General features: G+C 39.9%; 1 protein-coding gene and 1 long non-coding RNA gene across 2 annotated transcripts in view; one reads left to right on the plus strand and one right to left on the minus strand.

The window, feature by feature from the left end:
- Nucleotides 1–8,028, minus strand: part of KLHL1 (kelch like family member 1) — a 251,707-nt gene extending 243,679 nt beyond the window's left edge. Inside the window, exon 1 of the mRNA XM_075088110.1 lies at nt 7,503–8,028. Coding sequence (XP_074944211.1) covers nt 7,503–8,014 — 512 coding nt within the window. The 5' untranslated portion in view covers nt 8,015–8,028. The remainder of the gene's footprint in view (nt 1–7,502) is intronic.
- LOC142054914 (uncharacterized) lies at nt 7,925–14,291 on the plus strand. The gene is made up of 3 exons (XR_012659714.1): nt 7,925–8,015; nt 8,787–8,893; nt 9,594–14,291. It is a non-coding gene; the product is annotated as an uncharacterized LOC142054914 (long non-coding RNA).
- The last annotated feature ends 920 nt before the right edge of the window (nt 14,292–15,211 follow it).

Here is a 15,211-nt window from a genome sequence, read left to right on the forward strand (position 1 = left end):
CTTAAGCCGCTTGCAACAGGGTATAAAAAAAAAAGTGTCACAAGGATAAGAAGTAGCTTTTAGAAAGCAATGATCACGTGCTAAGAATATGTTAACCTATATGTAGCAGCACCATCCTTATGAATTTAGCAGAGATTTCAACAATATGCTCTAATTTTTTTCCATGTATACTATTTAAGTGAATTTCACTGCTCACAAGAATAGCATAGGGGAATCATTTATTAATAACTGTGCAGGAATTAAAAGATTTAAAATATGCGTGTATGTACAAATATATAAAATATGCATATATATATGCATGGTTATATATGTATTATGTTGTTTATACAAAGAGAAATGCAGATGATACAGATTTAGATGTCTGTGTGCACATATAGACCTATATATGTAATCATCACCATTATTATTATTGGTGGTGGTGGTAGTAGTAGTAGTAGTAGTATTACAAAACTGTTTTTATCAGGGGGAAAAAAAAAGATATTCAAGTAACCAGTATTTCTGGAGGCTTACCTATGAAGATTCAACATCAATCAGATTTTTCAGAGATAGCTGTTCTTCTCGGTACATGCTTTGTCTTTTACTATGGAAACGCTGAACAGCATTTCCCTTTTCTAATGCTGTTTGATGTTATCCTTAAGAAAACCAGGGTTTCAGAGGTATTTAGTTATTTAGCTACTCCCTGTGCAGCTGGTATTTCCATGGCCAAATCTTTTCTTCGTGTTGAATCTTTTGGAAATATTCTGGCAATACAGTGCAAGCATTTCTGAAAATATGTACGGAGGAAAAAAGTGTTGGTTTAGCCAATGTTTAAAGGACATGGCTAACAACAACAAAAATAACTGTCAAGACTTGCTTTCTAGTGGGTTTAGTGGGTCCCTGTTTCAGAGCAGCACCCTTACATTTATTGTGATGAGAGACATGCTCTTTACTAATGCTATTAAAAACCACCAAGGTTTAATTAATTTTATCCTTTTAGAACAGTTTGAATTTGCAATGTAGACTTCAAATTATGTTAATTTTCTCAATTTTAATTGAACATTAAACATTTCAATTGAACATTTAAATCTGAACTAGCCACTATAGACTACTGTTACACTCAATGAAGAGAAATAGGTATGTCTGGAAGACAATTCACCTTATTCTAAAATGTGCATCTAAGAAAGAGATAAGATAAATCCCCATCACTGACAGAATGAATTACTCAAACTTAGGTGTCTTACTGACCCATTAAACATAGCAAATTATACCATCAGCTTGGCAGCAGTTGAGGAAACAGGTAAGAGGAACACAGTAAAACTAGGAGCTGGGGAGAAAAGACAGGAATGGGAATTCTATTAAGATTCCTTTAAAACTGACAAAGGAGACAGGTGTAAAGAATACCAAAATTCAAAGATTAGGAAATAGTAGCAAGTAGAAACAGAAGAATGAGAGGTCTGACAAGCTGTTAAGGAACTATGGGATCACTGGACTTGATTTGTAAAAGTATCTAGGACAAGCTACAGCACGGAATGGACAGTTCTACATTAAAGTAACCTGGTGAGTAAACCAAGGAGGCAGATCACAAGAGAAGCCAGTAAAACCAAGTAACACTATCTGGGTAAGGAACCTAGGATTTGAATAAGGCAGCCAGGAAGAGTTTGAGATTGTGCAAAGGAGAAAAAGGCTAGGATAAGGTCCAGAGAACACAAAGTTAAGATAAAAAGAGTTTAAAGAGGATGAAACAAAAAGAGGTTTGGGAGCACCAAGAAGAAAAGTGTATGAGTCTGTGCTTGCCACTGGGATCTCAAATGCAGCAGAAGATTCTGAAGACCTGTTATCCTTTCAGCTGTCGCATTCCCCAATCTTTCTGCAGATAAAAACAGGTATGCAATCACCGTTGCAACTGTCCAGACAGGAAATAAGAACTTCCTTTTGCTGTCAGTTATTTTACCAGTTCAAGTGGCAGTGGGATATACAGTGAATCCTCAAGTTTCAGTCCTGCATTCTAGTGGCGGACAAAAGAAATGACAGCACATGAAGTTCTAAGTTATTCTGCTTCCTTTGTTAAAAAACAAAACTGCTAAACAATCTGCATTAGAAATGCTGTTCTACAAGTAGCAAAGCCAAAGACTTCACAGTTAGGAAATTCCAGAACTAGATATTCCCTGTTACTTTACAATTTAATTCCACCTGTATATACATATATTATTTAGCTATACGATCATGCACTGTTTTTATCAGCAGACTCTTTTGCATCCCATGCACAGAATATACATCCTCTGAGAATGAATCACAAAGGTCCTTGAGTGTATTGTGTATGAACCCTGCCTCTTTTGTTGTGAAAGTCAAAAGTATAAAAGCATAAAAGTTATGTAACCAATTTTTAAAGTTTCATAATTGAGTTGAAAAGCTGTCTCACGGTAAAGACAAATGAACTATTCTCTTCTGATTCCATAACCTCGAAATGCAGAGCTGTGTGTTCTATTTTCCACCCCCAGCATTACATTACATTCCTAAGAGAGCAGTCTATATGAGATAGCCAAGTCGAAGGAAAACATATGGAGCTATAAGTTTGACGTCTATAGCATCTAATTTTAGGGTCTGGCTATCACAGTAACATCCACCATTCATATTTTGATAACTAAATAATATCAAGAGGGTAGCATCTCAGAAAGGCCATAACCATTCAGCTGAGAAAATACTTAAAGGTGTGAAAGCTCATAGGATAGACTAAGACATGGGAAGGTGCTTTGACTCCCCTCTTTTTGTAAGCTCAAGTACCAAAGTCAAAGTTGTAAGCAAGAAACTCCATTTACTTAGAAATCAGATCCCAGAATCCTCTCTTGAGACTAGATACATATACAACAGTACATCAAGTACTTAAGCTGTAAGTTTTGATAATGATTTTATCTGCATTTTCTAAAGTGATCAAAATATTTTCTCATTAAATTAGAAAGCTGCATTGAAATTCTTTCTCATCCTGACAGGTTTCAAACTCATAACTTTCTAAAGCAGCATGCTAACCATAAGGTGGTAGGCTGCTAAGAGAAAAGGAAAAAGACTTGAAAGTGGAAGAGACTATGGGCAAAAGCATAAAATGCAAGATTTGTGGGATCAGAACAGAAAGATACAAAATAAATGCTTATCCAACAGCTTTGACTCTATAGTTTAAAAACACCCATTTTTATGTTCCTGATTCTACCCTGATTATTATTATTGTTTATCAAATAATTATTTAATTCAAATAGCTTTGAGCGTAGAGACTTGTAAACTAAATTGCTCAGTTAATGTTTGAATTACAAAAATTATCTCTCACTTTTTAACCTTTTGGACTCCCATTAATACTGAAATTTTTACTTCCCAGTGACAGATTTGACAGATACAGTAGAAAATGCTCTTTCCTCATAACCTTTTCTAGTGAACCAAGATACAAGTGTGAAACTCTGCTGTGTGAGGATGGCACACAACTCAACCCTTTCACTTCTTGCTTTGAAGTACACTATTATAAAGTATCTAATGGTGGGAGGACTTGTCACCTTCTTTCAGATCTTTTATGTTTATTAAAGACTTCTGCACTGTCAGTGTTTGTTTTCTGTGGGTTAGGCATACCTAGCATATCCTTCTTGGAGCTGTCTCTTAAACAAAATGTTAATTGAATCTTGTATCCCTCATTCCTCTTGCACTCAGCCAGAGGAGCCTGGGACTGGTTTGCAGAAGGGCTCATCATTTACAGGTGCAGCTGAGAACATAGAAAGTAGTAGAAGAAAAATACTATGTGCTCTGAAACCAGCAATTCAACTCTTTTTTCGCTTTTATCTCTGTTTGTGTTTTATTCCTCCATTGTAAAATAGGGGTGTTATAAAGATAAGCCCATGAATAGTTTGTGAGGCACGTACTGAGTGGAGTGGTGAACAATGCTGAGGGCTCATGAGTAATTATGTCTTCATAGGATTTGGACAGTGCAAAGCAAGCAAAGCATGCTATCATTTACTGAGGAAGGAGGAGAGAAAATATGGACTCTGCTTATTAAATGAATACCATTCATGTTGAGAGTTGATTAACATGTTACGTGAAAAAAACTATCATGATCACGCAAAATCTACATTATAAACTCACAGGAGCTGATGGCTATAGAGAAAAACTTAGCAGTGGTACTCTCCAAGCTTTTTGTGTTCAATTCATGAATCTTAATTGTAAATTGATTATATAGATTTTTCTGATAACTTTTTCTTATAGAATTAAGATCAGAACAGAACCTGTGTTCAAATATCTGCTGCAGTTATTGCCAGATTTTACATGCAAGCTCCTAAACAATTTGGTATGCAAGTTTTCAAGCATTTTAAAGCAATCAAAAGGTGTTTTAACACTAATTGTTCACTGTAAAACATTTTTTTGTTTTTACAAATACAATATGGAATGCAGAACAATTATGTCAGTATTTTATATCATGTATGAAGTCTAACCCTTCAGTCTTCTTAATGTCAATGGGACTACCCACATAACCTTACTTAAGCGTATAAGTACCTGTACAATTAACATGACAAGATGTTCTTTAGAAGCATATGAAACCAAATTAATAAAGTAGAATGTACTTGTTACTACCCGACCACGCTCCCTCATTAAATAAATTCCATAATATGTAAGACTATTAAACATAAAATACAGAATTCAAGATTCAGCTAAGCTTTTATCTTAGATGTGAAAATAGAGTAACTACAAATCCACAATCAGCCAAATCCATGAATCCTGCACGTGAGATGGGCTGAAAAAGGATTCAAGTGCAGAATTCATGTATCAAGCAGAGGGGACTAATGGGGGAAAAAACAAAACACCCTCTTTTGGGGATACAAGGATCCCAAGTAGAAGCCAAAGGAAAAAAAAAGGTGTAATTTTTCACTTTTACATACATAATAAGAGTAGAAACAACAAATTTATTAATCCCAAGCATAAAACCAAAGTTGCCTTGCTGACCTGTTCCTCACATTATGTCGTACCACTGAGTTACTAGCTAATACTGCCCAGAGACCTTCTGTTCGCAACATTTGAAATGTTGTGGATATGGTCTATATCGGAATATGTCCAAATGTTGGATTCTCACCAGTTTCACAAAACAAAAACTTCTTTTTTTCCAAAATGTCCTAAAGTATTAAAGTAGTAACTAAATATGTGCAGGACAAAATATTAAGGACAGCCAGTAGTTAACAATTTTACACTCACTGTACCAAACACCCAGGTGTATGACTAAAGGCTTTGCGGAAGTTCCACATACTCGTCTGTTTGTGTATTTGGTTGTATCTATCATTCAGGACTGAATGATAGTTTTCATATCCTATAGTCATAATAAAGAAGTTGGCACCATTTATAAAAAGACTAATTTCTACAGAAGGTGTGAGACATAACTTGTCAGGGCATTCAAAGACTGTCAGACCACAGAGCTTTCAAGCACAGCAGTGCCATTTTTGCAGTGCTTGACCCCCTCTTGCCATAGCATTCAAAATGTATATAGGGAAATGAAAGGTTCTTAGATGGAAAAAGAGAAGGGAAAGTCTCAGACTCTAAAACTATCTTAAACATTTACATATCTCAAAGGGTGGCATTTTCATTAACAATAAAATGGTATATGCCTGCTTTAGTTATTTTAAAAATGAACAAATTTTAGTATATGCCTTCAACAAGACTACGAGCTACCGATGACTAGATGTGTTGTTTCAGTAGCCATGAATGAGGAACATGGAATAAACGGATTATCAAAACCCAAGAGCAGTAAGAACAAATCAGATCTATATTATCACAGAGTATGTATGTGATGAGGAAGTTCATTCCAGCAAGTCAACTCTTATGGACAAATTAAATCATGCCATTAATATTCAGTAAGCTTTTGTCAGTATGCAGATCTCTGAAGACTCTCAGACCAGTGACAAACCTAATATAAAATCTATAGAATGAGATTATATTTGTACCAGTTTTTAACCTCTTCTATTCAGTTCCGAAACTTTGAACAGATATTTTTTTGCCTGTCTTTACAGTGTATCTCGATATTTTGTATTGAATCCTATGATTAAGCATCTTGTTCAAAATAACTTCCAATGTTCATGAAAACTTCAGCATCGCTGACTTTTTCTTTAAAAATGTACCCTCATTCATCAGCTATTCCACATTTGTTTAAATGGTGTAGCTCCTATGAAATGAACTACATTGACTGACAAAACAATTGTTACAAGTAGAGAATATACGCTGTAGGTCTGTATGAAAAAGCTTAACATACCCAAAGTTATATGCACACGTATGTTTATCTATAGCCACAGATGCACAGCGCTGTCACTTTATCTAATGAAATATTTAATACCATATGCTTTACTTTCAATATGAAGAACGCAAATAATTTTTCTCTTTTCTGTTTAGAAATAGAACTATACATTGCCTTCCATAGAAAAAGTAATAGATGACAAGGGAAATGAAAATGAAATTATTTTAACCATAGGGAGGCGGGGGTAAGCAGAGTTAAACCAATGAAGCGTTTTATCCTCAGGCTTATCTGTATCACAGTATTTCTGGAAACTCTCTGTTAGCTACATTTCCCTCTTCTAATGATTTTAATTTCTGTTACGACTGGAAGGTTGGCAGAGTAGCAGGGATTGAGAAAGAAAAGCAATTCAACATTGAAAGAAGTTTCATATGAAACACAAGCACCTGGATGTGCATTGCTTGCTCTTATATCTTCTTAGATATCACTCAGATCATGACTCGTAAAACAAATTCTTGTTTTTCTCTGAGGAAGGGTGTGACATGATTCAGTCTCCAAATTCTAGGAAATCGGACATTCTCACTTTTTGCCTTTCACCTGGCATCCCAATACTCTGAATGGCATCATCTCCCACTAGCATTTTAATTAACTTCTGAAAAAGTTGGGTGGTGATGATCCCCAGCACAGAGCGCTGGCTTTGAGGGGTGGCTGTGCCCGGGCCAGCCCCGCGGGCAGGGGCAGGGGCAGGACACGGGCAGGGACAGGGACAGGACAGGGGCTGGGGCAGGACAGAAGCAGGACACGGGTAGGGGCAAGGACAGGGGCAGGACATGTGCGGGACAGGACAAAGACAGAGGCAGGGGCAGGACACGGGTAGGGGCAGGGACAGGGGCACGACATGTGCGGGACAGGACAGGGACAGGGGCTTGGGCAGGACAGGGTGCAGCGTCCCCTGCCCGCGGCACCTCGACCCTGAGGCTGGCCGGTCTCGCCCGGGACCCTCGGGCAGCACCCCCGCCGCCCTTCCCGCGCAGCGGGGCGGCCTCCCTGACACCAAACCCTGCCATTTCAAACGGGGAAACCCTCCTGCCCCCAGGCCCCACCACCCTCCCGCCACCATGCCCGCACACCTGCCCGTCTGAGCCCTACGCCCGTCACTCCCCCCGCGGCCAGGAGCCCGTCCCCACAGCAAGGACCCTCCCGCGGCCCCCCGCCCCGTGGGCGCCGCGCAGGTTGCGCTGGGGGCGCAGGCTGCGCCGCCACCGCCGCGTTTCCCTACCTGTGCCCGCCTCCGTCACCTGTTGCCCGGCTGCCTCCATCCGCGCAGCCCCCCGGCGCCTCCTCCCGCTCCGGCGGCGCCAGCGGCTTCTCGGGCTCCCGGGCCACCTCCATCCCGCCGGGCACCGCCTCCGCCTCCTCCTCCTCCTCCTCCAGGGACTCCACGTAGAAGACGGTGCGGGCTGGCGGCGGGCCCGGCCCGTGGCCGTGCCCCAGCCCGTGCCCCCCGCCCGGCCGGCCAACGGCGGGCAGCAGCGTCCCGTTGGGCGGGCTGGCCGTGGTGGCCGCCGCGGAGGAGGCGGAGGAGGCGGATTTCTTCCAGAAGACGCTGTTGCCTCTCTCCTGGCTCTTGGGCAGGCGGCTCTGGCTGGGCCCCCAGTGCTCGAAGCTGCTGTCGGGCGGCAGGCAGCCGCCCCCCGCCGGGCCGCCCGCCGGCGAGGGGTGGCTGAACAGTTTCCAGCGGAGGCGCAGGATGTGCTTCACGTCGAAGTCTTTCCTGCCGGAGCCGGACATGGTGCCTCGGCGGGCGGGGGACGGGCGCGGGCTGAGGCGGGACTGACGGCGGCCAGGCAGGGCCGGGCGGCGGCGGCGGTGGCGGCGGGCGGCCCCGCTCCCGGCAGCGGCGGCGGCGGCGGCTCCGGGCAGCGCTGCGCCTGCAGGGCGAGGGGTGGCAGCCGCCAGGAGGAGAGAGATGCGCGCACACAGCAGCGCAGAGAGAGAGGGAGGATGGATGGAGTGATGCACAGAGCCGAGAGGAGGTAGAGGCGCCCAGCAGGGAAGGGGGAAGGAGAGAGGGAGAGGTGCCCAGAGCTGGCGAGAATTGCACGGTGATCGGTGGAAGGGGGAGGAGAGAGAGGCAGAAATGAGAGACACCTCTCAGGGGAGACAGGCACTTGCGAGGGAAGAGCGGGTGAGGGAGGCTGCGAAGACGTGCTGATCTGATTAACGGGGGAGCAGAGCGGAGCTACAGCCCGGAGCGGACCGGCGGTGGCAGCAGCCGCGCTGGGAGGAGGGTGGCTCTTCCTCAGGCTCTTAGAGCTCCCTGACCGAGTGCAGCCAGAGAGGGAAAAGTCACCTGGAAGCCTACCTCCACCTCCCACCTTGCCATCCCATTTCTCAGGGGAGTCCCATGCCTGCAGTTATCTGGGATGGCAAAGCCTGAGAGCTGGCACGGAGAGAGATCGGGGCTCCTTTATATACACTGTACGTAGCAGAAAAAAAAAAAAAAAAATCACGCCCGTGAGGCTGTCAAGGTCCTCACTGTAAAATTTTCTATCTATCTCAGCACCTCTCACCACGCCGCCCCCTCCCCTGCATGTGACGTAGGTGTGCTCTGGGGCCACCAGTGTGAAGAGACAGAAGGAAAGAGATGCTTCAGTCTTCCTCATGCAAGTAAGTCGGCAGGTCACTAACTGTCCCTTATAGCATCCTCCTCCCCTCTCTCCAGTACAGGTCTCCTCACCTTCGTATTTTGCTTCCAAGACCACTATGCAATACAGGGAGCAAAATAAAGCAAAACAACGAATGCAGCAGCAGCAGTGAACACAGGAGCATGAATCACAGGAGTACAAACTTAATAGACTGCATGCAGACTGGATGAGGTTACAGGTTAATGGTTTATCCGGCGTGCTCCATTCATTAGCCTGTTGGCTCAGTGTGGCTGTACCAGTAGAAAACATTGGCTAGAGGGACGGTGTGTCAAACAGAAATGGCAGTACACATCTGCTTCCTACCTTTTATATCTGCTCTTAATGCAGTCTGACAGTGCTAAACCCAAGGGAGGTTCCTTCACAAGAGAGAGAACTGCTTAGGAACACCTGCCCACTTTGGGAGGGGTGTCACGAAGCACACTGTGCATCTGGGACATAATTACAGAATTAAAAGCTTCATGGAGAAATGTAGGAGAGGGATACGGGGGCAAAACTACGCTGCATATCATCACCTGCTAGCTCGTAAATCCCCATGCATGAAAAGTTACTGGTAATAAGATAATATACAGAATGCCTGCAGTCCACCTGTGCCTTAGAAAGTAGTATTTTAGAAGAAGATTGATCCCTAGCAAAATGATGGAAAAGGTTGTATTTTTCTCCAGGTACTCTTTGCATTGGCCAGCTTTGCCCATGCACTCATAGAATCAGAGAATCATTAAGGTTGGAAAAGACCTCTAGGATCATCAAGTCCAACCATCAACCCAACACTACCATGTCTCCTAAACCATTCCCTGAAGTGCCACGTCTACAGGTCTTTTAAATTTAAATGGTCTCATCAGATGGAAGTGTTTTTCTAATGCTGAATGTAAATCCCCCTTGCTGTAACTCATCTTATTACATTTTTATTTTGTTTCGAAGGATGGAATATTTTCTTCTTCCAAGCATCTACCTTTTTAGCTATCAAAAGTTTATACTAACTCTTCGTGAATTCAGGAAGTAAAATCGAAGGTAGAATGTTTTAAGTCCTCATTCATAAAACACTATAGCTTGAAAATTCCTCCAGAGGAACATAAAAGTTAAACATTAATTAACAATTTTATTACTGTTTTGTTTACCCCATCACTGAAGTATATTACTGTTTCATTTAGTTTATCACTGAAGTAGTGCTTCTGGGTACAAACCAGTACCAGGTTTTGTGTTTTAATGTTGATGAAGTTCTGGATTTAACAGAACACGAAATTCAGGACACAAAGTCCTATTTTCAAGGGAAGAAAAATTGCCACTGTGCATTTTAAATATTGATTTATGCCACAACAGCTGGACTGCAAACTCTCTAGTGCCTCAATTTTGCTCTCAGTATTCAGTGTTAAAAAAAAAAAGACAAAAACCATTCTAAAGCAAACAGAAGAGACAGTTCATTTTTATCCATGAACTGATCTGAGTGAATATGTGCTGCTTGGGAGAGCAGCAGCAGCAAAGCCTAAAAATCTTCATCTAGAACAGGACAGATGAAACTCTCATCATTTCAGAGACTTCAGAAATGCATCTCTTATGACAATATATGTGAAATCACCTATAGTGAATCTTGGTTACTTAATGTCTGATTACAAGCTCTAAAAGATGAGGATATGAACACATAAAATAGCTTTAATCAAGGAATACATAGATACTATGCTATCTGTTTTGTGTTTAATACCTCTTAACTGGTCAGGAAAATTCAGAAATATTCTGATTTGAGGAAAATTACATAATTTCCTTGCCATGTTATAAATCTTAGTCATTTTTAAATCTGAATTAGCATTTTAGTTGATCATTTGATGTGAACAGTTGATGGGTTAGGTTTCCTAGCTTTACTTTTGTTACATAGATAAATATAAATGACAATACATTCCAACAAAATTGTTCTTCTAAATATACTTCGGACGTCACTTAATTAATATATTGCAGTATTACCCAAGAAAGTGACTCAGGTTTTCATCACCTTTCCAGTACAAACTAGGAAGCAATTATAAAGAAAAAAGAAAATTAATTTGTTATTCATACTTTTTAACTTTCATTTATTTCAGTAACTGAAAAAATAGTCTTAGATGTTTTTTAATCTCAACTCTTCAAGATATTGTGTAGGTTCTGATATGCATTTTAACATTACTTGATTCTTTAATATTTCAGTACATAAACATCTTTTGCAAGTGAGATGCATTACTTTGGATGTAAACCTGATCTTTCATGAATGAAGATGTATGAACACTTCTTTATCATAAAATGAAATCTGAAAAACTCTCTTGATTTTCTTAATTTGTATCACACTCAATTATTTTGTCATTATAAACAAGAGCTACCCCAAAAAAAGCTACACTGGAGAAGTATCCATTATCACTACATATAGTTAATGAATAAATTGGTTTCCCGAGCATGAAGTAAAAGAATGAAACAGTTTGGTTTACTTAGGTTTTCATAGTTTCTTATGCTTATGTTTCCCTGCAAACGCTTTTTTGACGTATGCCAGTGAGACAAAGAACATACTCTAGATTATTGTGTGACAAAATGCCTTTTGAGTTTCAGTTGAAACTTCTGGTATATAAAAAGATTAACTTAACTCTTTAGGTTGTCTAGGCTTGCTTCTCCATCCAGGAGAAGAAAAAATGGTTCTCTACAGGAGTTCTAGGGACCTTGCTCATAGGAATTACAATAAAATAATTAGTTTACTAGTCAAGTATGTCTGTCAACTCATATGGGGTTGACATAAACATAGGAACAGAATTGTGGAAATACACTTGTCTCAAAGTTGTTGAAGGAAACATTTTGATGCCTAACAGCATTCTGTCCCTACCTTACACATCCCATGAAGTGTAGCCAAGATAATAATAAACATGGGCAGTCTGTCACATGTCTATTGGTCACATGCTGGAACATAGTGTGTGGCATTGTATTTTTGTTTATTAAACAGCATGTTTCTGAAATTCCTCAGCTGTTGTAGTTTCTCCAGTTTATTTATAACCACTCAAATCTTGAATCACTTTACAGACTTTGCTTCAAAGTGCTCCCGACTCCTTTATTAGTTAGGCAAACAGATGAAAGTGGTTAATCTTTATGTCCCTGTTATGAGTCAGATTCCTGACGCTTTCTGTGTTTTTTGTCTTTCCAATGCTCTTCAAATGAATTAAATTCACATAGTCATGTCCCTAAGGAAGTCTCACACTCATGTTTTGTAGGAAAAATGGCCTAGGGATATATAGTCTTTTAATAAATCCTCCAAGTAGTAAGAAGCGCTTTCAAAGAGAAGAACCTTGAAGTAGGTGTCCAAACTGGTCAAATTTTGTTAACAGTCTTTTTTTCCTTCTTTCCGTTGCAAGGCTTTGGAGTATTATTTATTTTGGAGTTTCAGATGTTTTACATTAAGCTGCTTACATGTTGTACCCTGTACCTCAGAGAGAACTGGTGGATCAGGAATAAAGTTAACTTGTAGTTGCAGTTATCAATTGCTAAAATGAGCAACAGAGGAAGCATCATGCAAAATAATTTGCTAACAGTACCTTTAGGGTTATGAATACTCCTAATCTATGTGAGCCTCCACATTACATTTACGTTGTTGAAAGACATACAGCAAGTGAGTCTGAAGGGATGAGTGTCTGTGTTATTGTGGAACGATAGCTATTAATAAAAGAAGGGATACACCTCTCAGAAAAATAAAAGTATAAGGGGTAATTTTGTTACTGAATTTTAACCTGTCATGTATTTTTAGTCCAGAAGACACTAAATCTTGAAGCAGTAAAAAGACAAGAGACACCACTGCGCTTTGAATAAGGATGATCCTAGAATGAATGGCTTTAAAACAATTCTCACTTGAATGGGGGAATTTTCACATGAATGAATGAACATGTACTGCAGCTATAAAGATGCTGATTTTGTAGGTGGTTAATTATACATTCAGAAGCAAGAATCTGAGGGTGTTAAAAAGATGCTGTGAAACAGATCTATAGAATACTCAAGCTAAAGAGAGTAGCGAAAGGAATCAATGGGACTGGACGTCCATTGAGAGATCAAAACTTCCTGAAGAAAGTGGCAGTGCATTAAGTGATAAACAAATAAATAATGTATTAGACTTCTTCTCTAAACTTCTATTGTTTATAAAGACTAAACGAGCTTTATGATATGCAGTTATATTCTGAATCAGTTTAGATAAATAAACTGTGAGACATGGAAAAGATGGCAGTAGTGGGGAACTAAACTGTTGCTTTGTATATAATGTATACATACAATGCTGAGGCACTGCTGTGCATCATGAAGGGGAGTTTCAAGTTGTTGAGCTGATTTTCCTCCCACAATAGTATACGTTGATGTATTTAAAATACTGTAAATATGTCTATGCTTATTAACTATGATTGTTTTCTAATTCAAGAAAGGAATAACAAAAATAGACAAACAGTAAACCAGAACTGATACACTTGTCAGCTCTTGTGTATGGTATTTTGTAGTGAGTTTTCAACTGAGGTTGAACTTTTGGGAATGAGTTTGCCTTATGATAATTTAAAAGGTTAAATAATGTTATTTCTCAAAATTAACAGTAAGTGAGCACAGCACAGGACAGATTTCTGTAAGTGTGGTGACATGACTAGCTAGATTTATTTCAGTGCGTAATAAAAATTACTTCTCCAGAGTTGTTGTTTACTGCCTCCTTAGTAATGCTGGATAAAATAACGATATATGAATTGCCCCCAGTGGTGATTTGAACAGATACATTATATTCTGCATTGCAGGAGCCTAGAAGAGCACAGTTATCTTATATTAGCTTGAGGGACAGTCACTTCTTAAACCATTTCATTATGATCACAAGCAGTTGTATAAATACATCCTAAAGCAGTTTTTAAATGGTCAGAGAATTTCACTTAGGAAAAGTAAATGCCACATGATTTGTCATGGATAAAGATTCAAAAGTAAACTAAGGCTAGAGAACATAAAATTACAAAACCAGAGAAATAATTATTAAACTTTAAAAAGCAGGAAAATTGAAGAATATTAAGTGTCTTCAATTCCAAAATCAGTTCCCCCAGTTTCTCTGCAACGGTTGTCAGTTCTCTTGAGGAACACATAGTTTTTACCTGCAGTTCCCAAGCTGGCTATGGACTACCCTTATTTGAAAAACATGTCATGCCTTCTTTCCCAAATCATGGTCGAGAGAAACAGCTGAACTCCATCTAGTACAGGTTTGGGAGAGCACGCACCTTTGTGCTCCTATGCCATACTCCACATGATATCCTCAGGCCTTACCATTTGGAAGCCAGTCGTCTGTCCCATTTGCTGGTTCACATGGAAGTTGTTCCTGTCTATTTCAGGTGATAGAATTTCGTATTAAAATCACTATGTTGCTTTGTTTTGATTTAAATCTAACACTTTTAGCAGTGCTTCTGTGAGTGATATCAATCTCTGTGGAAATTCTGGTGATGCAAAGAAAATAGGATGTTTTTTCTTAGCTAGATTCAATAATAGTTGCTGTCATTTTTTCTGTGACTCAGAACCTTTTTAGAACTGGTTTGCTTTCATGTTCTGTTCAAAAAATATGCAGTTTCCTGCTGATCTTTTATTTAACGTTTATTTTTCAATCTGAAGTAAAAAATTCTGTCAAATACTATATATTAGCAAATCACAACAATGGAGACACCCATAGTTTGCAAAACAGGCTATATTAAAAAAGAAATATGTAGGATTTAACCACTACACATATACTAGTAAATTAAATTGGACTCAATTAAATCAAACAGAGCCGCTGGAACTGGCATAAGATGGTCAATACTGATAAGGCATTATCACAATCATTAAAATGGTTTTGAGTTGTACAAATTAGCATCTCACGAAGTAGTTCAGGAGTTAATATAAGTCAGGAAGTATACTCAATAGGCACTTTGGATATAGCCAGTGTTTTAGAGGATAAGAGCATTTAGCCATATGGAGGTAAATTGTGCCATGCCATTTGGCCTGAGTCCCAGAGCCTGAACAGAGCAGAGAACAGGCACTGGGTGATTTTGTTTACTGTTCTAGACATGACCTTATGATGCTTATATTTCAGCATATAGTTTTTTCTGAAGTTAAAAAAAAAAATGGTTTCAGAGGCATTTCACCCTTGAAAACCTTTTAGTATTTGACAGAAAACAGAAGACGTCTAGACTTCTCTTGAGAACAAAGATCAGTTGGAATAACAGCCGATTTGTAATGTCACATCATTGCAGAAGTTACGTTTTGAGTAACCTTCCTTCCAAGTTGATACGTCTTTCTCTAACATGTG

The sequence above is a fragment of the Phalacrocorax aristotelis genome, chromosome 1 (assembly GCF_949628215.1).
Source record: "Phalacrocorax aristotelis chromosome 1, bGulAri2.1, whole genome shotgun sequence".
Taxonomy (NCBI): Eukaryota; Metazoa; Chordata; class Aves; order Suliformes; family Phalacrocoracidae; genus Phalacrocorax; species Phalacrocorax aristotelis.